General features: G+C 48.0%; 1 protein-coding gene across 1 annotated transcript; it reads right to left on the bottom strand.

Moving 5' to 3' along the window:
* Window positions 1-968: 968 nt before the first annotated feature.
* LOC130698720 (cadherin-related tumor suppressor-like) lies at window positions 969-23,575 on the bottom strand. The gene is made up of 17 exons (XM_057521402.2): window positions 21,416-23,575; window positions 19,864-21,162; window positions 18,601-19,540; window positions 17,228-18,458; window positions 16,129-17,083; window positions 13,478-13,786; window positions 13,141-13,374; window positions 12,821-13,022; window positions 12,548-12,735; window positions 11,548-12,457; window positions 10,326-10,506; window positions 9,276-10,230; window positions 8,970-9,024; window positions 4,400-8,894; window positions 3,657-4,251; window positions 3,298-3,568; window positions 969-3,209 (listed from the first exon to the last, which is right to left on the bottom strand). The coding sequence occupies exons 1-17, from the start codon at window positions 22,520-22,522 to the stop codon at window positions 1,468-1,470; spliced, it is 15,669 nt and encodes a 5,222-aa protein (XP_057377385.1). The 5' UTR covers window positions 22,523-23,575; the 3' UTR covers window positions 969-1,467.
* Window positions 23,576-25,112: the final 1,537 nt, after the last annotated feature.

The raw sequence follows: 25,112 nt of genomic DNA, 5'->3' as shown, positions 1-25,112 counted from the left end.
TTACTAGCGGTAACGGTAGCAGTAACCATTGGAAAAAAAATATCGCGGTAGCGGTAGCGGTAATACCGCATTACCGCGGTACTATCGCGGTATTTTTTTTAACGCGGTTATCCAACCCTGGGGAAGCTACACCGGGTGGCTAGACCAGCTGATACCAAAACCGTGGTTTGTTTGTTTTTTTTGCGCAGGGATGCATCCATCGAGTAGCAAGAGAGAATAGTCAAGAGAAAGATCAGCAGATAATAGCACTCCCCGGTACACACTCCTATCTTTGTTAACAGAACACACATATGCCTCCTGGCCTTGACTGGGACTAAAATAGTGGTTACACAATCACAATGCTACAAAATTGATCCCTGCTCTGTCTACGAGGTATAACGCAGACGTCATTTAAAAATTTGCTCGGTCACGCTAGCTTTCAAAATTTTGTTTCGACTTAGTCCACCAAATTTGGTTCTACAAATTTAAATGGAACTTAAACCCGGTTTATCTTTGGGTCCGGTACACAGCAAAAACTTGTAGAGGAACCGCAATAATGACTTTTACATTGCTAAATAAGCTACAAGCAAATAGAAGTTCGATGAATATATGGCCTTCGGTATATAGTATGGAGTAAAACAACAAGTTGATAATAAATTTATACATCAAGAACACTGAACTTCATTGCAATACGACACGTTGAAAATCTATCCTTCACTTGCTTTGGCTAGGCTGTTCTAGCATAGTAATGTAACGAAATGCCAACAAAGAGAAGAAGTAGAAATTCACTCTTTAATTACGAGAATAGCAGTCTAAGCTCGGTCTATTAAATCGATGGGCCGCCAAGCTGAGCGTTGTTATATCCTCCCAAATGATGATGTAACATTTATGTAAATGGTGTCGGCTATATATACCTGATGCACGCAATGGTAAATACCCCTTATGGCATATGAAGCACGAGGGGGACATTTGCTAGTACTGGAAACAAATTTGGCAAATGATAAACCACACTTTATTTGGCACTACACACGGAGCAATGCGTACATCAACTGCCAAATCTGCTCTATATACATGCAAAGAATAAATTGCAAATCCCACAAAATGAGCATAGAACAAAAAAAGCTGTACACACATTATTGGAGAGCAGATTACACATTTCAAAAGCCTAAACACGAAACTAACGCGAATTTAACATATCATTCAATAATTTTTAAGAGGTAAATTATTCGCCGCCAAAAACATTCACACTTTCAAAATGTAATTCTGCGGTGGAAAGAAAAATAAGGTTTTTTTCTAACTTTTTATTTTTTTTTTATTTTTTTTTATTCGGTTTTATTTTATTTTCTTCTTCTTCTTCTTATTTTCCTTTTTTTAGTATCCAAAAATACTCAAAACTTGTTTGTGTGTTCGCCGGCTATTGATGTTGCTAAAGAAATTTTCTCATTTCTTTAACCATGAAGCCAACGACGCAGTGATAGATTCCGATACTTATATGTACTCTTCACTTGCCTTAGGACCTACGACCATACGAGAAGTCACATTTACTCTACCATTATTGCAGTCCGGTAATTCGGCTATGTCTTTAAAGACACCAACCAAGCTCTCAAAATTTGGCCCCCAGTTGAGAAGGTAGTCCCATCCCAGCGATGATCCATTGGGAGGTTTGTATGCACTGATGTTTGACAGGTCGTCATCGGATGCGACAAGAGTGCTAAGAGAGCCGCGGAAAGAGTCGAAACCGTCGTAGTGTTTGGCCGATTCATTGTCATGTTCGTTTTCATTATCAACTTCGGCAAGCTTCGAGAAGATCATGTTTCCTGGTCCAAAGTCCCGTGAAACTTTTTCGTAGTTATTCTCGTATTCGAATTCTGAGCAAGTAAACGAGTCGTTGCCACTCTCGTCAGTGGAACTCTCGGCCGTTTCCAACAACTCGGTGTTCGTTTCCATTAATTCTGCCAGCTTTTCCTTACTCCTTGGCCGGTCGTCACTTGAACTCGAAACAGCATCAAGTGTACTGACCAAGCTGGAATTACGTGGCCGAGAGTTGAGGCGCTCGATTTCTTCGGCTGTGAGGCCAAGCGCAACTCCCATATCGCTCCCTGTCTTCTTCTTCTTCTTGGTAGCCTGGGACGAGTTCCGTATCGAGCTCGTACTCTGACTCAGCTGACTGACGGGACTGTTGAGGCTCCTCTCGCTCGTACTCATGACATCCTTGACGCCACCTACTTGAGATGTAGCTAAAAGAGCCGTCTGCAACGGCTTTCCGCTGAGGTCTTGCAGTGTGAGAATGCGAGGAGTTTGTTGCGAGAGCTCAGAGCTTGGACTGAGACGAGCTAGTGGCGTGCTTTGCATTTTCAAAACTCCTGGAGATTCACGAGGAGGTGCTACTGGTGGCCCTCCAGGCAATCCGGGTGCTGGACTGGATCTCAGCATGTTTCTTGGGGACTCGCGATGGGGAGGACTGGCGAAGCTATGCGGCGAATGACGATGGTTGTGCTTGTGGTAGCTGGGAACGTGAGGATTCGTCTTGTACTTGCGGACGTTGCCATCGCGATAGCCTTTGTAGTGATAGACAATATCGATATCGGATGGCGCTATTGAGCTGGCGTTCTCCAAGTCGTAATGTTCAGGGGCCTCGCAATCACCTAAGCCGCCGAGGCCGGTCATGGAACTGTGATCCCCCAAATGCGAATCCTCAACTCGCAAAGGTACGCCTGGAGACTTGTTCACCACTTCGCGCTCAATGATGTCAGGTCGTTGTGGTCTGTCTCTTTCCCGGTGGTCGGCCACTTCGCGTTCGCGGAACTTTTTCGATGTCAAGTCCTGCGTCAACGATGGTCTGACACATCCGTCTTCGCTAACGTCAGAAGTTTCAATGTAACCTGATTCGGCTAAAGTTCGAGACGGATCGTTCACCGATCCGCCGCCCATCATGGCACCTCCGTTGTGTTTGTTGATCTGCAATCCTGCTTTTTTATCGCGTTGCTGTCGGCGCACGCGTACAACGACGAAACTAATGAGGATCGCCACAAGGAGGATAACGAAGAAAACGATAACGAGCGTGATGCCAATGCTTAGAGGATCAGGGGCAGTGGAGGCGCCCGCGATGCTGTTGCTGCAACCAGCCAAAATGCGACCGTGGTGAATGACTCTGTCAAAGATTCCACCGGAACCGTTGAGCGGCTGGATCTCACCGTTGACTGTGAAATTGGCCAGACATCCCTCAAACTCTGAAAGAATACAAGGATCAATCATTGTAATGACGAACAAGATTACGATCAATTCTAGAAGGTGCGCGAATGTTAACAGCCAACTCACCAAACATATCCTCGTTCATGTTGTATACGTCTTTATTAGCGGCGCCAATTAAAACGGATGTCAAGTAAGGATCCACGAAATCGTGAACGATAGACATGTCAAGCTCGTCGCCAACTTCCACGCCATCCAGATAAAGACGCAAAGCCCTAAACTTGGACGTCAAGGTGACGTTGTGCCACGATCCGTCTGCTACTGCCTTATCTTCAATCGTCATATTAACCAAAGATCCAGATCCGTATCGCGAGGCATATTGTAAAAGACCATCTTGTAACTATACACAGTGAATAAAGAATATAAGAAAAATAAAATTATAAGTCAATTTAAACTGATTTGCTTTGTTCCGTTCCTACGAAACTTACCCTCAACGTAGTGAAATCGTTGTTGGTTGCGGCAAAGAACAGGTAGCCGTTTTTCGTCACCGTTCTGAAACTGACCGAGACGGAGTTGTGTATGGAAACGGCTTCACCGATTTCACGCCGGCCTCGACTTAGGCGCGTGTTGCTCCAAGAGTTTTCATCCGGTATTTCCCTTTTCCATTTTTGGCCACTGGAATGGAGGGTCTGAAGAATCTGCCGCCGTCGGTGGCGCTCAGAGATATGGAACTCGACATAACTACCGGCCGTGAAAGACAGGGGTTCCAACGCAACAAAGCAATTAGGAGCCTGAAGTCCTCCCTGACAAACGCACGTGGCATTGCTCCAGCCATCGACGCATGTGCCACCGGTTCCGCAAGAAGGCGCATGGACATTGCAGATATCTCGACGACGTTGGCAGGTGCTCGTAACTCCTCTCGATTTAAGTGGGCTGGAAAGATTTAGCGAGCGGCCGTTGACCGACACGCTTTGGAAGCAGCCGACGAAATCGTCGCTGTGCACCTGACCAGGTCGATCTTGAATCGCCTCAATGGTCGCAACACCGCCTAAATACATTGGCTGATTGCTGAAGTTCAGAGTGCTACAAATCGATTTTGATAGAAAGAAAATGAGTCATTAACGCTGAACCATAACTCAAGAATCAATTTAAGATACTAATAACAATGATAAATAATTAATAAATAATAATAATAATAATTAATAATTATATAAATTAATTATAGTAATACCCTGTAGGTCCAGTGTAGTCAGCAGAGCAGGTCCTGTCACCTGATCGGCAATCTCTACAGCTTTCACCAGTAAGCGAGCACTCGCCGACGCTCAGCGACCCAATACGTCCGTTCCGAGTCGCAGTGACGCGGTACCATTTGCCATCGGCCACTTGTTTCGGGACGCTAATAGAAGCGATGGCTGTTTGGGAGCCACCGAACATGAAGCGGGCCTTTCCTTGGTAAATCTCCAGTGCTACAAAGTCCGATCGTCCGCCAGTCTGCTGACCGAAATTGTAGGCCAGAAGTGCATTGCCCATATTGGTCGAGAAAACAATCGAAATGTCATTGGTGCTGGCTTCCAGCGGCGGGAACATCATGTACGACAATTCCGAAAATCCGAAAGACGACCTCTCGCAATGCGTGCCAAAGTAATTGTCGGAGCAGACGCAACGATACCCCGGCTTGCGATTGTCGCAATGCCCGCCGTTCAAGCAAGGATTGGGTCGACACGAATCCGATGTCAGTTCACATTGGTTTCCCCGATAGCCAGGTCGGCACAGGCAAAAATAAGCTCCTTCGGGCGTCTCTTGGCACGATCCGCCATTGCGGCATGGCGACGGTGTGAGCTCACACGCTCGGCTTCGTTCTTGATCGCATTGTTTGCCTTGGAAACCGAGTGGGCAGCTACACTGGAAATCGGAGCCTTGCCGAGTGCAGGAACCTCCGTTGCGACACGGCGTAGGGGTGCACGGGTCTTGGCGTAGTTCACACCGAGGCCCACTAAAGCCATTTTTGCAAGTGCAAACAAACTGCTGTTCCAGTCGGGGCGAGGTGAAAATCAGAGACGGAGAGTCGACTGTCTCCATTTCTTCGGTCATCCGCAAATGGGATGTGCACACACCGCCGTTCTCGCAAGGCATGTTCTGGCACGGTGTGTAATTTGTGACGAATTTAGTGGGTGGAGCCAGAGCCTTCTGCGTCAGCTCCTTGGCCGCATCCAAAAATGTGGCGACGCTGTCTTGATCCCAGTAATCTCCTTGCGTTTTGTGCACGGCTAAAATGAGGTCCACGTGCTCGCCTTCCTGGCGAATGCTGTAGACGTGAACCGTGCCGAAAGAAACGCTTGCCTGCAGGCCGTCGATTAGCGATTTCCAGTGGTGCACAAGCAAACGCTCCGTCGTCGTATTCAGCAGGCGCAGTGTGACGCTGTGTTGCAACGTCTTATTGTCGAATGGTACGAAAGAAACTGAGACGGACGACGTGACGTCTGGGTGGAGACCGTCATTGCCGGAAATTTTCACGCTGTATTCAGAGGGCTTGTGAACACGCGAAGCGTGCAAGTTGCAACCTCTCGGTATGCTAAACAGATTGGTGGCACTGGCCGATTGGCCGTTGATGATGCGGCACTGGTACTGTCCGGAGATGTCCAGATCATTGGGCCTGACGTCGGCGATCCGCCCGCCGTTGAAAGTCTCAGTGAAAATGTTGACGATGAGTCGGACGGTGCGGGGCGTGCTAGGATTATCGTTCCTGTCCAAGACGTTGACGGTGACGGGGAGTTGCGACTTGAGCTGAGGGCTTCCACCGTCAGCTATCTCGACAACGACCGTCATTTGAGCAGCCTCTTCTCGATCGAGGATACTGGTTGTCCGCACGACTCCCGTATCTTTGTCGACAATGAAATAATCTTTGTGTTCGCCGCCTACTATCGCGTAGGTAAAAGGCTCTGCGTTGGGCGCCTGGTCGGCATCGATGGCCCTCAAAATCATGACGCTCGTTCCCGGCGGCTCGTTCTCGAAAACCGAACCGGCTGGGCGCGCCGGTTCGAAAGTGGGGCCATTGTCGTTGACATCCTGGAGGACGATGTGCACTTCGGCCGTGCCTGTTTGCGGAGGCGAGCCCCTGTCTATGGCGCCCACCGTCACATTATAGACGGCTTGACGCTCGCGATCCAGAAGAGCGGCCGTTTCAATGACGCCGGTACGAGGATCAATCCTGAAGGCTTTGCTGCCTTCTCCGCCCAGGATCGAGTAGGTGAACTCGTTGTTCGGTGGTCGGACGTCTTTGTCGATGGCTTGAACAGTCACCACTTTAGTGCCAACTGGTGCAGATTCCACAAGTTGTTGCACGTGGTAAACGGGCTGGACGAAGACTGGAGGATCGTTGCCGTCCTGGATGGAGATGATGACTTGCGCTTCGTCCGTATCGTTCCCTCTAATGCCGCCTCTGTTCTTGGCCATAACCGAGAGTACAATGCGAGCGTGGTCAACTGGACTGACGAAATAGTCGGACGAGGCCACGTCTTGATTGTTGGAGTCGGAGCCGATGCCACGCTGGCCGCTGGTCAACGGCGACTGTTCTTTCAAGATGCTGACGAAATGAAGGTTCGATTCGCGATCCAGAGGACGAGCCACAGTGATGACTCCGGTTTCAGGTGTGATGTGGAATCCGCGATCGTTGCTGGATCCCACGAAGAGGTAAAAGACTTCGCCGTCTTCTCCATTGTCCCTATCGGTTGCCTGGATGATGCCAACACTGGCCCCAACCGGCACCGATTCAGAAACGGTGAACTGGAAGACTGGCTGGACGAATTTGGGGAAGAATTCGTTGCGCCCAGTAATGTGAACGCGAACGACTGTTGAGCCAAACATGGAAGAGTCCGGGTTGGAAGCCAGAACATCCAAGTCGTAAAACGTTTTCTCTTCGAAATCGAATGAGCTCTTTGTGGTTACAACTCCAGTCTCGGAATCGACGGCGAAAAATTCTTTGCCGCTGCCGCCAATAATTGAATACTGGATGACGCTGTTCTTGGCCGAATCGGCATCAAACGCTTCCAAATCGATGACCAAAGTATCGGGCGGTGAGTTTTCCCGAACATAACCATCGTAATGGGACTGATTGAAACGCGGCGGATTGTCGTTGACGTCCGTCAATATGACAGTCAAAGTGGCTGTTGCCAATTTGGGTTCAAAGCCCATATCGGTCGCCGTGATGTTCAGCGTGAATTTCTGCAAAGTGTCGAAATCTAGCGTGTTGGCAACGCTGATGGCTCCGGTGCTGGCGTCGATGGCGAACTTGTTCTCGTCATTGCCGCTGACGATGGCGTAGCGAACAACACCGTTGGGTCCACTGTCGTTATCAGATGCCGTGACGCTGACAATAACTGAGCCCAGTGGCTCGCTCTCTTGGACGATAATTTGATAGCTGAGGGCCGTGAACACGGGTATGTGACGATTTTCGCCCGTGACCACCAGACGCACCAGCGCTTCGTCGTGGGTCGGCGGGGCGCCCGTGCTGTGGGCGCGGACGACCAGAACGAACTCCATGTCGCGGCGGCCAAACAGTGGACCAGTCACCGTCACCCATCCCGTATCTTTTTCGACGTTGAAGAAGTCGGATCCGTTGCCGCCGACTTTGACGTACTCTATCGCGTTGGCGTGAACGACGGCGCCGCCCGTCGCGTCAGACTGACCCGTTTCGGCAACCAGCTGCAGAATGTTCTGACCCAAAACGGCACTGTCAGGCACCGGCGAGAAGAAGACGGGTTTCTCGAAACGAGGCGCGTAACTGTTGGCGTTGACGACGTTGATGCTTACGAGACATTCGGATGAAAGCGGCGGTTTCCCGTTGTCTGCCGCTACTACCCACAAAGTATACATGTTCTCGGGTGACGATCCTTTGTTCGTGTGTTTGTAGCGAACCGTTTGCTTCGACAGGATCTCTCCACTGGTCGGATCGACCGAGAAAAACTCGGAAGGATGTTTCAGCGAGTATGTTATCATGGCATTGGGTCCTTGCTTGTCGCGATCGGCTGCCGTTACCTGGCCCACAAAGGCCACGTTACGCTGCAACTCGGCAAAGCTGAAACTGTAGAAACTGTGCTCGAATTCGGGAGCGTTGTCGTTCTGGTCTTGGACCGTGATGGTCAGCGGAGTTTCAGCGCGCCATGAGCCGTCAACTGCCGATACTTTCAGCAGATATTCTTCTTTGGATTCACGATCGATGACGCCTGCAACGGTGACATTGCCGCTGACGGGATCGATTCGGAATTTGCCAGTCGGGTTTTCCGTAAAGCTGTAGGTGGCGTTGGCGTTGACACCAATATCACGGTCGGAACTTGTCACTTGTATAACGAACGTACCGATGGCCGCGTTCTCTGTTACATTCACGCTGAAAAGGCGGGTAAAACGAGGTGGGTTGTCGTTTTTATCAGCGACCGTGACTGAAACGGTGGCCGTGCCCGTGCGCTGAGGTGCACCTTGATCGACAGCTTCAACAATCAGCGTGTAATGGCCAACGTCTTCTCGGTCCAGTTTGACGTTGGTGTAAATCTTGCCTGATTCGGCGTCCACGCTGAAGGCATTGTCCAGGTCGCCACTGTTTCGCAACTGGTAGCGAACAAGACCGTTGCGCCCCGAGTCCGAATCAGTCGCGTGCACCGTCAGCACTATCTTGTCGGTCGCATTGTGACCTCGAACTCGATCGATTTGGTTGGTGGCGAAATTCTCGTGCCCTATGTCAGAAATCAAACAGTTTTTAGTCCAGCAATCCAATGTATGTTTTAATCACGTATTCGACCGCAACTCACCGCTTGTCGGATGACGCGAACCACCGTGCGAAAAACCTAAACCAGCTTTCCCATCCTATTGGTTTAGAAATGAAAAGTAGAAACAAAAAAATACAAATTACATTAAATCATGTACAAAATGTTGGGTGTGTTCAACTTGTGGGTTTCAGCATTATAAAAGCATTGCAAACTGTTTTGGTTACAGAGTTATGTTTTCCTCGGTTACAGCCGAGCCAATCATGAGAAGTGGACTGCCAAGTGTCGTTTTCCACTCCACCAATCGTTGGTGGACAAAAAAAAAAAAAAAAAAAAAAAACTGTTTCTAACCTGTAGCAACGCCCGATTGTCCCATGCACCATGGTCAGCGCCATTACGCGGAGAAGCTGAGGCCATCAGTGGAGACGGAGGGAACTGTTCTTCCAAAATGCTAGCGTAATAGATGACGTGATCGAACACGGGAGTGTTGTCATTAAAGTCGGTGACGTTGATTAGCAAACGAGTCACGCTGGCCAGCGAAGTCTCGTCGGAATCTCGAGCCTCAATCCACAATTCGTATTGGCTTGTGATTTCAAAGTCCAACCCTTTGCCGATGGAAACTTCGCCAGTTTTGGCGTTCACTTGGAAAATGTCTCCCGTATTGCCGCCCGCAATGCCGTACTGAATTTCTCCAGCGGCTCCAGGTTTAGGTGACGTAGCTGTTACGCTGGTGAAGACTCGATTTTCGATTTGTTCACTGAACGTGAAAGACTTGGCTTCGCTGCGAACGACGGGGAACTGGTCGGCAGGGCGCAATCGGATTTCGACAACACTAGTCGAGGATAATGAATTTGTTCCACTGTCTGATGCGCGTATTTCCAATTTGAAGTTGGTCATTTTTGAAACCGACGTAGCCAGGGAATTCGACGCTTTGATGACGCCAGTCTCCTGGTTGATGCTGAACTTGCCGGCATCGTCGCCAAACAATTGATAAATGATTTTGCCATTCAGACCGATGTCGGCATCAGCTGCGCTGGCACCCACTACGAATTGCCCCGGCTCTATGTTGTCTGGAACGTAAACAATATCGAGCATCTCTTTGAAAACGGGCGGGTGGTCGTTCACGTCGTTCACGTGCACAATGACGGTGACTTGGGCCGTACGGGCGTTGGTCAAACTGGAATCAGACGCTACGACAATTAGCTCGTACTCGGAGCGCTCCTCGCGATCCAACTTGGCCTTCGTCACGATGTTTCCAGTATTCGGATCAATGCGGAATTTTTCCTTTTCATTCTTTAGCTCGTACCTGAAAATAGATGCAACGTCAGCAAGTGCTATTGATATTGATCTCTTCGGTTGGTGATTGGCGCTAACACGCGAATAGTCTACTGTTTAATGTACCTGATGATTGCGTTTTCGCCGGCATCGTTGTCAAATGCAGACACTTTCGTCACAAACAAACCCACAGGGCCGTTTTCAATCACTTCGCTCCTGTATTGACTCTGGGAAAATTCTGGACTGTAGTCGTTGACATCCTCGACAAAAATCATCACAGTTCCAGTTCCAGTCAAAACGGGGACACCTAACATAAGAAAAGAATTTCCAATTAGCCAACAGTTCGAAATTTAGAAGTATTTTTGTTAATATATCGATAAGTTTTGGTTTTCCTGTAGGAAATGGCTTATTGATATTACATTTTCTTTTATTATTATGATTACTATTATTTTATTATTTTATTTTATAATTTTTTTTTTTTTTTTGCCAAGAATGCATTCATCTCGGCTCGAAGCTTTTAATCATATTCATCCTTCAGGCCGGCATGCTTTTTTGAAAATAGAGTGCCAGACTACGGCAGTTGGAGCCAGCCAGAAAGCCAGACGAATGACATTAAGAGATTTCATGTGAAATGCAAGTAGGGGAGAATAAGGTAAGAGCGCGATGGAATGGGATTTCGATTCCGGTTCGACATCCATCATCTAGCGGCCTTGGAGCTGTCTCACCTCGCCTTTACCGGCAATCAACTCGTAACAATTCACTGCATATTGACGAATATGTTATCGAGCGTTCGAACACACTATCTCATCTCGCGTTACAAGAATATACGCAAATTTCAATAGACTAAATCATGAGATTTAGCTTTAGTTTTCATTCTTTCCAGCACGACGAATGTCTTTGTCTGGATTTCATTTTTTTTTTCTTTTTTTTTTTAGGGAGGGGGGTCGATGGGCGGGATAACGAATCCTTCGCTTTACACCGTATGTTAATCAGTTTTCTTGGTTTTCGAGTTTTCTTTCCTCGTCGTTGATTACATAAATTGGTTATTCCATTGCATGCCACGTTTTTTGAAAGGCATGGCTGGTACACAAAATCCTATCACCGAGCGCTCGAAGTGGCACATCAGACTAGATGCAGTCGTAGAATACTCTAGCCCCATTCTTTTTTAATCAGAAAAGATCGCTAAAAAATTAATCGAGATCCCATTGTTAATGAAGAGATATTCCCTGTTGCGTACGTAACTAATTCCGAAACTTTCTCAAATGACTGAACACGAATACAAAATGGAAAAACAAAATAAAAAAAACAAACAAAAAAAAACAAAGAAAGGATAAGGAATGTTGTTTACCCGAATCCATTGCGACAACGACAATGTCGTAACGTGACTGAAATTCGCGATCAAGCGAGCGCAGAACGGTTATTTCTCCAGTGGTGCTGTTGACGCGGAAAAGACCTTTATCGCCATCCTTGATGAGATATCGAACCCTGTTGAAGGGTGGCGAATCAGCATCGTGGGCTTTGACAGTGATGATGGGCGCAGGTAGTCGGCTGTTCTCTTCCATCACGTAGGTGACGTAGGGTGAGTCTAAAAACACGGGGGCGTTATCGTTGATGTCCATAACGGTGATGGTAGCCGTAGCGGTATCGTAACGGACGTCATTTCCCGAATCCTCGACTTGAACCGTCAAGACGTATTGTGAGCGCCGCTCGAAATTCAAGTTCTTGGCCACTCGAATGATGCCCGAATCTTCGCCGATATGGAAATCAAAGTTGATGTCGCCGCCGACGATAGTGTATCGGACGCGACCGTTGAGGCCTTCGTCCAAATCAGTGGCCGAAACCTGAAGGACACTCAATCCGATGGTGGCGTTCTCGGAAACACTGGCACTGTACACTTTGGGGTCAAAGAGAGGGCTGTTATCGTTCTCGTCTAGGACGCGCACCAAAACGTTGAGCGACTGTGAGCGTGACGGCAGGCCGCGGTCGTACGCCATGACGTGCAGCGTGTAATTAGCACGACTTTCACGATCTAGCAATGCCGACACTCTGAGTAATCCATCAACAGGGCCCAGTGTGAAACAGCCGTCGTCGATCGGTGCCAACGAGTACTCGATGTAACTGTTGCGCCCTTCGTCTCTGTCGATGGCTTTCATGGCCATCACTACTGTATTTATTGGGATGTTTTCCATCACCGTAGTCTCGTTTGAGGATACAAATTCTGGTGCCATGTCGTTGACGTCCTTCAGGATGATGGTAACCTGGGGGGGGGCATCAGAACATCTGAATTATGGCAACCCTTACGACACACCGACGGACGGTTTGTCTTGTTATTTTAAAGGCACACGTACCTGCACAGTAGAAGACAAGCGTTTTTCCGGTGGTTTGGCTTGATCAGTAGCCATGACGACAAGGTTGTAGAGCGACTGCGTTTCGCGGTCAAGCGACTGCGACGTCATTATCGTGCCGTTTTGAGTGATGCGGAACTGTTCGTTTTCGTTTCCGCCGATGATGCTGTAAACTAGTTTGCCATTGTCTCCTGCATTCGTTTTCAATCAAACGCATTTCGTGAGGCAGAGAATCGTAAAAATGATGACGAAATGTACGGCCAAAAATGACGTTACCGGAATCCTGATCAGTGGCGCTCACAGTAATGACACTGGATCCTACTGTTATATTTTCATACAATTCGTCGCTGTAGCTCATGGGGTCAAAGAGGGGTGCGTTGTCATTCAAATCGAGAACGTTGAAATAGACGGTTACAGTTGACGACAAACTGGGACGCCCAGTATCCTGGGCTTGCACCACGAAAATGTAGTGCTGCACCTGCGATAGCGTAACAAAGGGGGTGCTACAGTAATGCCAATAATCTTCCAGTGACCCACGTGATCCCGATGTTATACAACTGGGCACGCAGTCAACAGTGAATTAGTTTCATCATTACCTGTTCGTAGTCCAACCTAGAAGTCAACGTGAAAACACCCGACTGAGGATTAAGCGAAAAGACGTCGTTGCCCCAATCAGAAAGAACCGTATAAGAAACTTGAGCGTTGATTCCCTCATCCATGTCATTGGCCACAACAGCTCCCACGAATGCTCCTCGTCCAGTGTCTTCAGGTATATCGAACGAATATGCTGCCTCGCTGAAAGTTGGAGAATTATCGTTCGTGTCCATAACCTGGAAATCGGAGTTGATTATATTATTTTAACACATTATTAATTATAACTACCAGCAATTCGATGAACATTGCATCTTGAGTTCTGACATGCGATGTGCTTACCTTAACGACGATGACAGTTTCGGTGAATTGCTCCCCATCGTCAGCTTTAATGGTCAACTTGTACTGACTCTGTGACTCCCTGTTGAGAGTATCCTGAAGAGTCAGGATTCCTTTGGAAGAGTCCAACGTAAATTTGCCATCATCGCCGGAGACGAGGGTGTAGGTCACAGTGCCCGATTTATCAAGATCGGTAGCTGTGACGGTAGTTATGGGTTGCCCGATAATTAAGTCCTCCGATACCGAAATGATGGCATCGTCGTCACGGAATACAGGCGGACTATCGTTTTTGTCAACAATCTTGATGCGAGCCTAAAGCAGAACAATAATTAGCCATGTTAATGAATTGTCGCCATATGTTGAGCCAATAAAGAAGTTGACGTATAACATGCAATACGTAATATGTTGACGTGTAATATTTTAATTTATATATGAAGGAAGGATACGTTTTTGCATATTCTCAGTTCAACAGTGGCTAAAATATGACTAGATATTTCAACGACTTGGAAAGGTGTCACACGTAACACCTATCGTAATGGAAGAGTTGTTACAAATCGTTTACTTAAAAAGCTGCCTGAAAAATAAATAGATAGGAAAAACAGGGAGGACAAGAAATAGAAAGAAATCACTGCAATGTTGAAGGGGCCGAGTACCAGGTGGCTACTTCGGAGTTGTCAACTTGTGAGCCAGTAGCGATGCATCTGACGGCTCGATACCCAACGGCATAGCCTTAATCCCTGCGTCGATCAATTTTTAACGCGTTCATTCGAGTTTTTCAGGTTTTTCGGTTTGTAGTTAACTCGCACAGAATTCTTTTCGTTTGGAACCGTGCTTCAGTGGCACGCCTAAATTGTTATTTTTTTCTTACAAATATGCAAAGTCGTTGGTATATAGCTCACCTATGATTTTGCTACCTTTTGAGTAGCAAAAAAAAAATAATAAGACGAGTCTAAACACTTTAGTGATGGCCTATTCAAAATGCCCGTATTGCATAGGCAAGTACCACGTGAAGCAGAGGGCCAGGAGCTTTAGGCGTGGGAACGTGTATGAGAGAAACGCCCAAGGCATGCATTTTGATCTGACCCCTGACTGGATTGAGAGCCACACGCTACAGACGAGCAAAGGGACCAACCGAGAACCATTCAAAACTAGGACCTTTCGTCCGGTGGGGAAAGAAAAATAAAATAAAAACAAAACACAAAAAAAAAATAGAGAAGAGAGAAATAAAGAAAGAAAGAAAGAAAACGGGGAAAATGATTTTCTTCCTAAGGCCAGTAGACCTAAACCATTCGACAGCTCTTGGACGAAACCAACAGAAGCGGCATGAATTCTTGAACCCTCCCCCCTTCACTAAAAAAAAAAAAGAAGAGAAGGGGCAAAAAATATATACATATATATATATTAACCGAAATTCGGCGGGCAAAAACGGTTGGTCTGAGAACACTGTAAGCGACTGCATGTTCGAAAAAAAAAAATCATATGTTATAGTTGTGCCTTGGCCTCTACTGCCTTAGGCAACATAGCGAGCCCTATTCCTTAAAAAGAGAAGCAGCGAAGGAACGAAGAAACGATGTAAGAGCTATGGCAAATTGAACAACAAAAACAACTTGTGAAGCTAAAGCCGAAAGGAAAGGTATCAGAGTAAGAGGCGAAGCAGTTGGGCTCGTGTTTAGTTTTCCAGTAAACATCTCCTGGCTCCTGTCAATTTAGCCAAGACGAGCAAAAACAAAAGACGACATGCGACACAGCGATGCGCACGCTAACACGGCAGATCATATTCGACGTTCAATGTCTTTTGTTTTGTGTTTTGTTTCATATCGAGAAAGCGTCGAGTCTTCTCGTTGGGTGCCCCCCTCTCGCCGCACACACGCTTCTTCCCTATTTTCCTGTACCTGTTTTATATTCATTCCCCGTATTCTCCGCTGGTATTCTTTTGTTACCTGTTCGAGCACGCCTCAGCGAGAGAGTTCTCTAGCGCTGCAAATGACCTTGGCTTGGCGCGCTCTGTTTCTATGGGAGGGGAATGACCTTGAAAACGAAAGAGAGGAAGCAAAAAGACCACTTGACAGGGGCACTACACTACGACGTATTTGCGTGCACTAAGCAATGGTGTCGGTCGAGTAATGTGGCCTTGTTTCGAAATGAAAAGTACGAACTCTTTTTATGTCTATATATATATACAATCCAGTTGGATCAAAGGGAGGAGGATCATCCATTGATTACATCTGCAGATTGAGCTGTTTATAAAGCTGCCTTGACAAAATGACATGTGGCGCTGCAGTGCTAGCATTCGGATTCATTTAGAAAACGAAAAAAAAAAAAAAATAACAAGAAAAAGGTTCTTCGGTCTGATTTTGATGAGGACACAGCCACAAAAACCCAACTTTAACAGTCGTTATTGCCACCCAGTTAACCCAAACTTTGGTTCGGCCATTGACCAAAGGGAATGATTCGATCAGGGAGAAGTCTCGAGCTGTTCGCGTTTCTTTGTGGGCCTATTGACTCTTTGCAAAGGGCTTCTAAGCCATTTTTCTACGATTGGATGTTGGCTTGACCAACTGAGATAAAAACGCGGAAAATAAAGTACGGCGATTGAAAAGACCAAACCAGAAAATCAAAAGAAGATGTGCAAAACAAATTGTTTGTTTTCTTACCTTGCAAACGCTTGTTTGTGGCGAAGCAGTGCCTCTAGTGACGGCGATGATATCAAGTTCGTACTCTTCGGCGTCTGCCTCGCGATCGAGGATGGCCGACGTCGATACGACACCGCTTTCCGAATCAATTTCGAAAAGCAACGGTACGCCGCGTTGGCCGGCGGTCACGTTGTATATGAAATACTCGACGTCAGCTAACGGATTGCCAGTGTAACGTGCGCTGACGGTGAGCACATTGGTGCCGGCAGGCTCATTCTCCGAAACCGATCCAGCGTAAAGTTTCTTGGTGAACAGCGGTCCGGTCATATCGTCTGTCACGCTGATGACGGTGATGTGCGTTCCGGTTGATTTGCGTTGCGAGTGAACAGCTTCGTCTGTCGCCCTCACGCTCAACTGGTACGTTATCTCGGCGGCAGGGATCTCTCTGCGCAGGGTCAGCCTGCCGGTGGTCCGCTCTAAGGCGAACAGTTCCGCATCGCCCGACACCAGTTCGTAAGTGACTAATCCATTGGTGTTGGCGTCGGCATCGGCCGCGTGAACGCGCAGAATCTCGTGTCCACGTTCAGCGCCTTTCGGCAAAAGACCGGCGTTGACAGAGGTGAAGGTCGGAGCGTTGTCGTTGACGTCTTCCACAATCACCGTCACCAACTTCTCAGCCGAGATCCGGTTGCTGGCCGGCTCTGCTTGATCCGTCGCTACCACCGTTAAACGGAACGTGTCGGCAAATTCGCGGTCGATGGGACGGACGACGTAGACGACGCCAGTATCCGGCCGGATGGCGAAATGCGGACCGGAACCACCTCGCGATGGAAGACCGATAAAAACAGAAGGTTCCTGCTGGATCAACGAATAGCGGATGCGGCTGTTTAGCCCCGAGTCGGGATCTTCGGCTGTAACGGTGACGATGGGCGTGTTCAACGGAATGCCTTCTTGGATTTGCCGGACGATCGCCGTGCTGTAAAAACGGGAATTTTTATTTCATTTCGTTAAATGACGTTGCTCGTAGATTATTATTATCATTTATTATTGTTATTTTTGTAGTTTTCTTTCTTTAATTATGTCTTTATTTTTAATACAGCGAGAAAGACGGATGTGTTACCTGGGGAATACGGGTGCGTTATCGTTGGCATCCTCGACGGTGATGACGAAAGTGATGCTGGAGACGAGAGGCGGGCTGCCTTGGTCGCTGGCCGTGATGTTGAGATGATAGGAGCGCTGCATCTCAAAGTCTAATGGCTTTTCCAGGTACAATGTACCCGATTGAGGGTCAATGCGAAAAGTGTCGTGCATGTTGCCCGCTCCAATGCTGAACGCGATTTCACTGTTGATACCCAGATCGGCGTCCGTCGCCTGGAACGTCACCAATTCAGAGCCGACAGCCAACGTTTCCAATGCCGACACTTTGGCTTCGCTGTGCATAAATTCGGGTGCGTTATCGTTCTCGTCGAGCACGTCGATGACGACTGTCGTCGACGTACTCAGATTGGGAACTCCAGCATCGCGCGCTCCGATCTTCAACGTGTAGCGATCGGTCGTTTCTCGATCGAGCGGTCGGTTCAACACCAACTGACCCGTGGCTTCATCGATGCGGAACTTGTGGTCGCCATTGCCTTCCGTGATGTAATAGAAAATGCCACCATTGAGCTGGTCGTCGGCGTCGGTGGCGACAACACGGAACACCTGAGTCTCGACGGAGGCGCCTTCCGACACCTGGGCTTTGTAGGGCAACCGCGAAAAGACGGGCGCGTTGTCATTGACGTCGAGAATGTAGACGTGAATGCGGGCGCGATCTCGCAATCGGACGACACCGTTGTCCGACACGACAGCTTCCAGGACAACATAGTCTTGGCCGGTGGTTTGCACGAGTCGCTCGCGGTCAAAGTAGCGCATTGTTTTAATGAATCCGCTTTTGGGATCGATGGTAAAGTCACTCTGCGATGTTGCTATAGAGAAGGTCAACTCGGCGTTGCGGCCGACATCGCGATCCGAGGCGGTCAGGCGTCCGACGTACGAGTCTGGGGCCTCATTCTCCGGAATGTAGAAAGAGAAGGTCTCGTTGCTGAATTTGGGCGCGTTATCGTTCTCGTCGATGATGTGAATGGTGACGGAGACGGAAGAACTCCTTGCGGGCGTTCCTCCATCTTTGCCTACCACAGTCAGGGCGTAATAGTCTTTGGCTTCTCGATCGAGCGGACTCTTGACGTACAGCATGCCGTCAGGGAAGATTCCGAATTTGGCGGCTTCATTGCCTTCGCTGATGAAATACGAAACGCGTCCGTTGACTCCTTTGTCCCGATCCATTGCCGACAGGGCGAAAAATCGCTCGTTGACTAAAAACCCCCCAAAAACCAACAGTGTTTATATTATGGTTGCTTTTAAAAATAAATGACAACAAAATAAGTAAATAAATAATAAAGAAAAAGGACCGTAAAAGCAAAAACAAAAACGAGCACCGAATATGTTGAAACGTACCTGATATGGTTTCCAAGAGGGAGGTTTCATAAGACAGGTATTCAAAGACGGGGGTGTGGTCGTTAACGTCTTCGAGATTGAGGGTCACCAACTGGCGAGAAGACAGCGGTGGCGCACCATCGTCGGTGGCTGTCACTTCCAACGTTAGCGAACTATCGAAATGCGAAAGTTCATTCTGCAACGGCCGATTGAGATAGATCATGCCCAGCGTCGAGGAGATGGTAAACAGCTCGTGCGGATTCAAACTGAGGCTGTAAGTGATGCGGCTGTTGTTGTCCGTGTCCAAATCTTCGGCCTTGGCCAAGTAGACTTCGTGACCGGCTGGCCAGTTTTCAACGACTCGGGCGACTGCACGAGCTTTGTCGAAACGAGGCGGATTGTCGTTGACATCCTGGACGGTGACATTGACCGAAACGGTTCCGTAGGAGAAACCAGAACGAGCCACAACCAAGAGTTCGTAGTGCGATTGCTTCTCGCGGTCGATGCGCTTGGCCGTCGTCAAGACGCCCGTGGTCTCGTCGACGTGGAACACTCGCAACGGATCGCCGCCGATGATGGAATATTTCGGACTGGATTGCACTTGTTTGTTGTTGACACTGAGACGGCCGACTTCGCGCCCGATGCCTGGCTCCTTCTTGCCCGGATCTTCGACAACGACAAAGTGATAACTGCTGCTGCCGAAGTCCAGGTAATTGGCTGGACTGTTTTCGACGAGAATCTCGACGACGGCGTCTTCGACCGCCTTGCGATCACCCCTGTCTTTGGCAGCCACTTTGAGTTTGTAGTGAGCTTTTCGGGCACTATTGAGCGGGCTCCGCAAGCGGATAATTCCAGTTTGCTCTTCGATGTCGAAGGCACCTTCGGCCCCACTTTTGATGCTGTACGTCACTTGAGCATTTTCGTCCTCATCTTCGTCCATAGCCGTCACCGTCACAACAGCCTGTTTATTTAAACACACGGTCCATACATTATTCGTATCGAATTTAAACTATGCCAAAAACAAAAGCCGAAGAGCGACAAGGCTCGTGAAAGTAAGCCGTTACAATTGGATGAATCTGACTTGGTTTTTTCAATGAAAATTAGACCGACAATAGATCTTAACAGATAGGACAAATACCATACGGCTGTTGTTCAAATGAACGAGAAGGCAGTTTGAAGTGAGCGGGAAAAAAATAAAATAAAATAGTAATCATAAAGTAAAAAGAAGATTAACTTTGTGGCTAACCGCAATAAGAAGAGCACGTAAAACATGGCAGGACTTACCTCGCCGACTTGTAGAGTTTCGCTGACGGCCACGAGATATTGTTGCGGATAGAACTCGGGGCTGTTGTCGTTGGCGTCCAGGACACGGAGAACGATGGTTGCGGTGGAAGAGAGGGGTGGATTGCCTTGATCACGAGCGACGACCTTGATCTCGTATTCAGGAATGACTTCTCGATCCAGTTTGGTCCTTGTCGTCACCCGTCCAGTGCTGGCGTCGATGGCAAAGATCCCTGGATAGCGTTGATCCATCTCGCTGTCAAACATGTAGGAAACGGAGCCATTGGTTCCTTGGTCGTGATCAACGGCCGTCAGCAAGGCAACCAGCGTGTTGGGAGGCGTGTTCTCCGACAAGTTGACCTGCTTCAGACTTTGTTGCACGAACTGCGGGTGCTCGTCGTTCTCATCCAAGATGGTGATTTTAATGTGCGTGTAGGCCCAACGAGGATTCGGCCCGCCGTCTCTCGCCGAAATGCGCAACTCCACCGAATCCTGCTGTTCGCGATCCAATTGAGCCTGCGTCGTTATCAATCCGCTGACCATGTCGATTTCGAACCACTGTTGATCGTTGCCCGAGACGATAGCGTAGAAAATGTTGGAGTTGATGCCCGTGTCCTCGTCTGTGGCCGTGATACCGGCGACATACGACCCGATGGGAACCAGTTCACTGAGTACGGCCGAGTATTCGCTCTTCTCAAAAATGGGTTCGTGATCGTTGACATCGTTGACATGGATGATAAGGAAAGCCATGGCCTTCCTGACTGGCGTCCCGCTGTCGGTGGCCACTATGGTCAAATTGTACTTGCTAATTTTTTCACGATCAAGGACGCCGTTGACACGGACGATATGAAAACTGGGCGTCTCCTCCAGACGGAAGTGGACCAGTTCATTGCCGGCTTTGATTTCCACCGTCGTTTCACCGTTAGCGCCTTCGTCGAAATCGATGACGGAGACGGCGGCGACGACGGATCCGTTTTGAGCGTTTTCGTCGACCGTAGCGAAATCGGCCGTGGCTGGGAAGTATCGAAAGCGAATGATGGGATCGTGGTCATTGGCGTCGAGTAAATTGACGGTGACGTAAGTGCGTCCGTCTTGTCTGGGGCTGCCGTGATCGCGAGCAAAGACGGTGAAAACGCAGCTCTTGTTGCACGAGACCAACTGCGGGCAACTGCGTTGACAATTCAACTGTTCCGTGGTGGTAATGACGCCCGTTTCGGAATCGACCGCAAATTGCGTCTCGGTGTCGGAGATGTAATAGGTGACGCGAGCGTTTTCGCCCGCATCGTTGTCAGTGGCCGTCACCTACATCACGCAAACACACCATTGATATAAATATAGATTCCTTTTTTTTTGTCTTGGTCTAAAGGAAGAAATGAAAAAAAAAAGAAGAAGAAAAGAAAAAAAAAACCCAAAAGACCAAAACCATAAATAACAAAACAGAAACCAACAAAAAAAAACACGGAATAAAAAAAGGTGTTGACATGTTCTTTTGAAAGGAAAAAGAAAGAAACAAGAAAAAGAATAAAGAGCGTAAAATGAAAATAAGTGAACTTGCCTGCATGACGTGGGTACCAGGAGCAACGCTTTCGTTCAAGGAGACGACATAGTCGCTGTGATCGAAAATGGGCGGATTATCGTTGACATCGACGATGGTGATGTTGACGATGAGATAGCCGAAGAGGGGTGGCTGCCCGCCGTCCTGCGCTGATATATTGAGCCGGTAGTGGTTTTTGGTTTCGCGATCCAACTTGCCCGTCGTCTCCAAATGCAAATAAGGCGTTTCTCCACTTGGATTCGTCGTCACGGCCAGTTTGAACTTGAGCTCTTCGTTGCCACCCACGATTTCGTAGTTGGTGGTGACGTCGTTGTCTCCAGCGTCGCCGTCGGTAGCCGTGTCCAGGATGACGCGCGTCCCGGCGTTGGCGCTTTCCGAGAAGGAAACTTCGATCGTCGGCTCGGGGAATGCTGGCGCGTTGTCGTTGATATCCACCACTAGAATGCGCACCTCGATCGGATACGTCGGCTGACTCGACAAGATCACCAAATCGAAACGATCAGATGAGAGTGCCTCGCGGTCGAGGACCACAGCCGTCACGATCTCGCCGCTCGTTCCGTTCAAACGGAATTCACGAGGATTCTCGTTGAATCGATACGTGAAACCGGGCTTGGTCGGAATGACGCCAACAACCGTTCCGGCTGGCCTCTCCTCGGCCACTTCCAACTGGATCCTCATATCAACAGCCCTCGACTGCATCAACTGATCGGGCATTATGTTCGTCGGATTGGCCACGTTAATCAGGCGATCGAACGATTTCCGGCCGGGCCCTGGTCCGGGCCCTTGACCGTGAACCAGCAGCGCCTGCAAAAACACGACCACCGTGCAACACCACAGCGCATCGATGGTGGCATTGCGGCGCCCAGTGTTCCGCCATCTCGTCGTCTTGCTCTTGTTGCACTTTGCTGCCGTCGTCTCACTTAATTCGCTTGTCGAAGCACCGGCCTGTGACGTCAAACGATGCCAACATCGCACCGTCTTCAAAGATGGCCACTGTAACATGTTGCTCAAAGTGTTTGCCGTTGCCAAGCTCGTGTTGGTTTTGCAACTGGATTCTTCCTTGAAAGCGTCAACACTATTCTGCACCTGGTGTTGCTCTTTGGCCATGGTCGAAAAACACCTTCCACCGTGGCGTCCAGTTAAGAGCTGCAAGTTACCATAGCTACTGCTTCAACACCTTACACAAAACACATATGCGTTCTGGCAAAGCCCACTTCCTACCCCTCCCAAGAAAAGAAAGTATTCTCTTTTCTCGTTTTGTTCTTGTTTCTTTTTAATTAGAATTCTTTTTTGTTTTTTGTTTCCTCGTGTCGATCTGGTTTGAGGTTGGAAAGCCGATGTGAACGGTTTGACTTTTTAGCTCAACGGTAGACTCAGATCAGTGGGGTAAATTTTGGTGGAGCTATACGATGGCATCAATGGTGCATTCTTCGGAAAGGGAGAAAGAGAGAGAGAGAGAGAGAGAGAGAGAGAGAGAGAGAGAGAGAGAAAAGGAATGGACGGAAGGTATAGGGCTGGAAAATAAGCGGCTGGGCCAAGCTACACTTGGTGTCTAGCCTGGATAGCCAGCAAATGAAATAAGATACCCCGAGGCATGGCTGCAGATCAAAAGAGACCGAAAAGTAACAGCAGCAGCGGCGCGTATTTCGTCCCAAACTGGCAAGCAGCAAACAAAAACAGAAGCGCAACGCAAAAAAGAAAACACACGCAAAAAAAACAAACCAACAAAATAATGCACACACACACACGCACTAAGTTTGTTGGCCAATATGCGGCGATCACTAGGAAATTCTGTCGTTCCTGACGCTTTGCAGCACACACTTATGGAATGTGGTAAAGAAAAAACAACACGCGGCTGAATGGACGAAACGAAAACCTTCTCGAAGAACTGGCCAAAGGAATGGTTTTATCCAAAAATGAAATGAAGGATGCAATTGCAATTGGACGCACCCACAATAACGACGAAAAGTTGTCGAAAAAAAAAAAAAAGAGTGATGCGAATTGTTTGAAAGCACACTAGTCCTGCAAGAGGTAGGACTGAGACGGACAACCGCCAATGCGTCCCATCAAGAACTGAAGTAACTTATCTTGTTCTTCCTCTATCATAGGGCCCTCTGGCTAAGACGGCAGAAGCTAGCTACAGTAAAGAGCCCGAGAATGGCGCGAGGAAACAGGTAAATGAACCAACCTCAAATCCTCCTCAGAGGAGCTGTGGGGCATGGTCAGGTAGACGAGTCAGAAAGGACAGAGGTATGAGCAGAGGAGGGGAAGAAAAAGAAGGGGCGAGAAGGTGAAGAAGGTGATGGAGAATAGGAACCAACTAGACGAAAAGACGAAAAAAGTCTTTCGTTTCTTTTCGTTTTTCCTTCATCTCCTCACTTCTTCTTCTTCTGCTTCTTCTTCTGCTTCTTCTTCTTCTTAGCCTTCAGGTTGTGGCCTGCTGCTGCTGCCGAAGAAGAAAACAGTGCCAAGCGAAATGCTTCAAGGCTAGACTCCAGAGGGGAGGCAGGCAAGCCTTTTGTTCAACCCAGGTAGGGACAAGGAAGCATCCAAACCATCTATCTTTTACCTTCATTCCTCAAGAGTGCGGAGAGCGAGAAGAACGAAAAAGAGGGAATGAGAGAGAGGGATAAAAAGAGAGAGAGAGGGGAAAGGGGAAGGTGGAGGGGAGGAGATGGGGGAAACAGAAGTAGGTAAAAGAGAGACAGAGAGAAAGGTGAAGGTGAGGGCCAAGCCAAAACAGGGTAGACATGATTCGGCGCCAGGCGCAAGACGGTGCGCTCTTCAACGGGGCAACCTTCAAGAGATCAGTCAAGTCCAAGCTGATTCGTTTTTCTGATGACTTGCAATTACAATCTATACCTACACTTCTCGTTTGAGGTTGGAGAGCTTAAAAATATCTTTTCTCTTGGCTGTGCCGGTTCGGAAAACAAAAACAACGAAAACATAAAAGGAAAAAAGAAAATCCCAGAAAATCATGCATGTTCAATGCTTTTAACCACAAGTAATGGCTGCAGCGGCTGATTGCGAGCAAGGGTCCAAGGGAGAGCTAGCGATATTATGGAAAAAGGGTTTTACATCCTATGACGAACAGGGGCGTCTGATCACCTGGAATTCACATCTTGCCCGCGGCATGTTTAAGTCACTTCTCCCTCTCTGAACAAGCTCGCGCACATCCGTGGTTTTTATGGCGGAATAAAAGGTATCGGCGCGGGAATGTTGGGCACGACATAGCATCGTACCACTGCGTTTATTTTAAACGATTTCGCCAAATGCAAATATACTCTAGTACTCTCCCAACCATTATTTGCCAATTGTAAATCGAGCATTTTATTCAGAGAAGAAAAGAACATTCCATTGAAAACAACAGCATTGTACTTGTACTGCACCTTATGAGGCATTTTTTTGTGAGTATGCCTGTTAAATGAAACTGTGATAAACCCCTGATGGGCAGTATAAATCCGGCCAACATATATATATATTGTTTCAGAATTCTTTTCCTAAGATTGCAGAACATATCAAATGCTGTAAGTTATTTCTTCAAACATAATAATTTTATTACTGCATCTGCATACAATATGCAAGACTGATAGCATTTAGGTCTAACAAATAGCAAAACCGGCAAAGTTCGACAATCATAGACCTTCGTAGCTGGTGACGATCAGCACAACGAACAGGCAAAACACTACACCAGTTT

The sequence above is a fragment of the Daphnia carinata genome, chromosome 7 (assembly GCF_022539665.2).
Source record: "Daphnia carinata strain CSIRO-1 chromosome 7, CSIRO_AGI_Dcar_HiC_V3, whole genome shotgun sequence".
NCBI lineage: Eukaryota > Metazoa > Arthropoda > Branchiopoda > Diplostraca > Daphniidae > Daphnia > Daphnia carinata.
The sequence above is the reverse complement of the archived record's forward strand: the minus strand, read 5'-3'. Positions and strand labels throughout refer to the sequence as shown.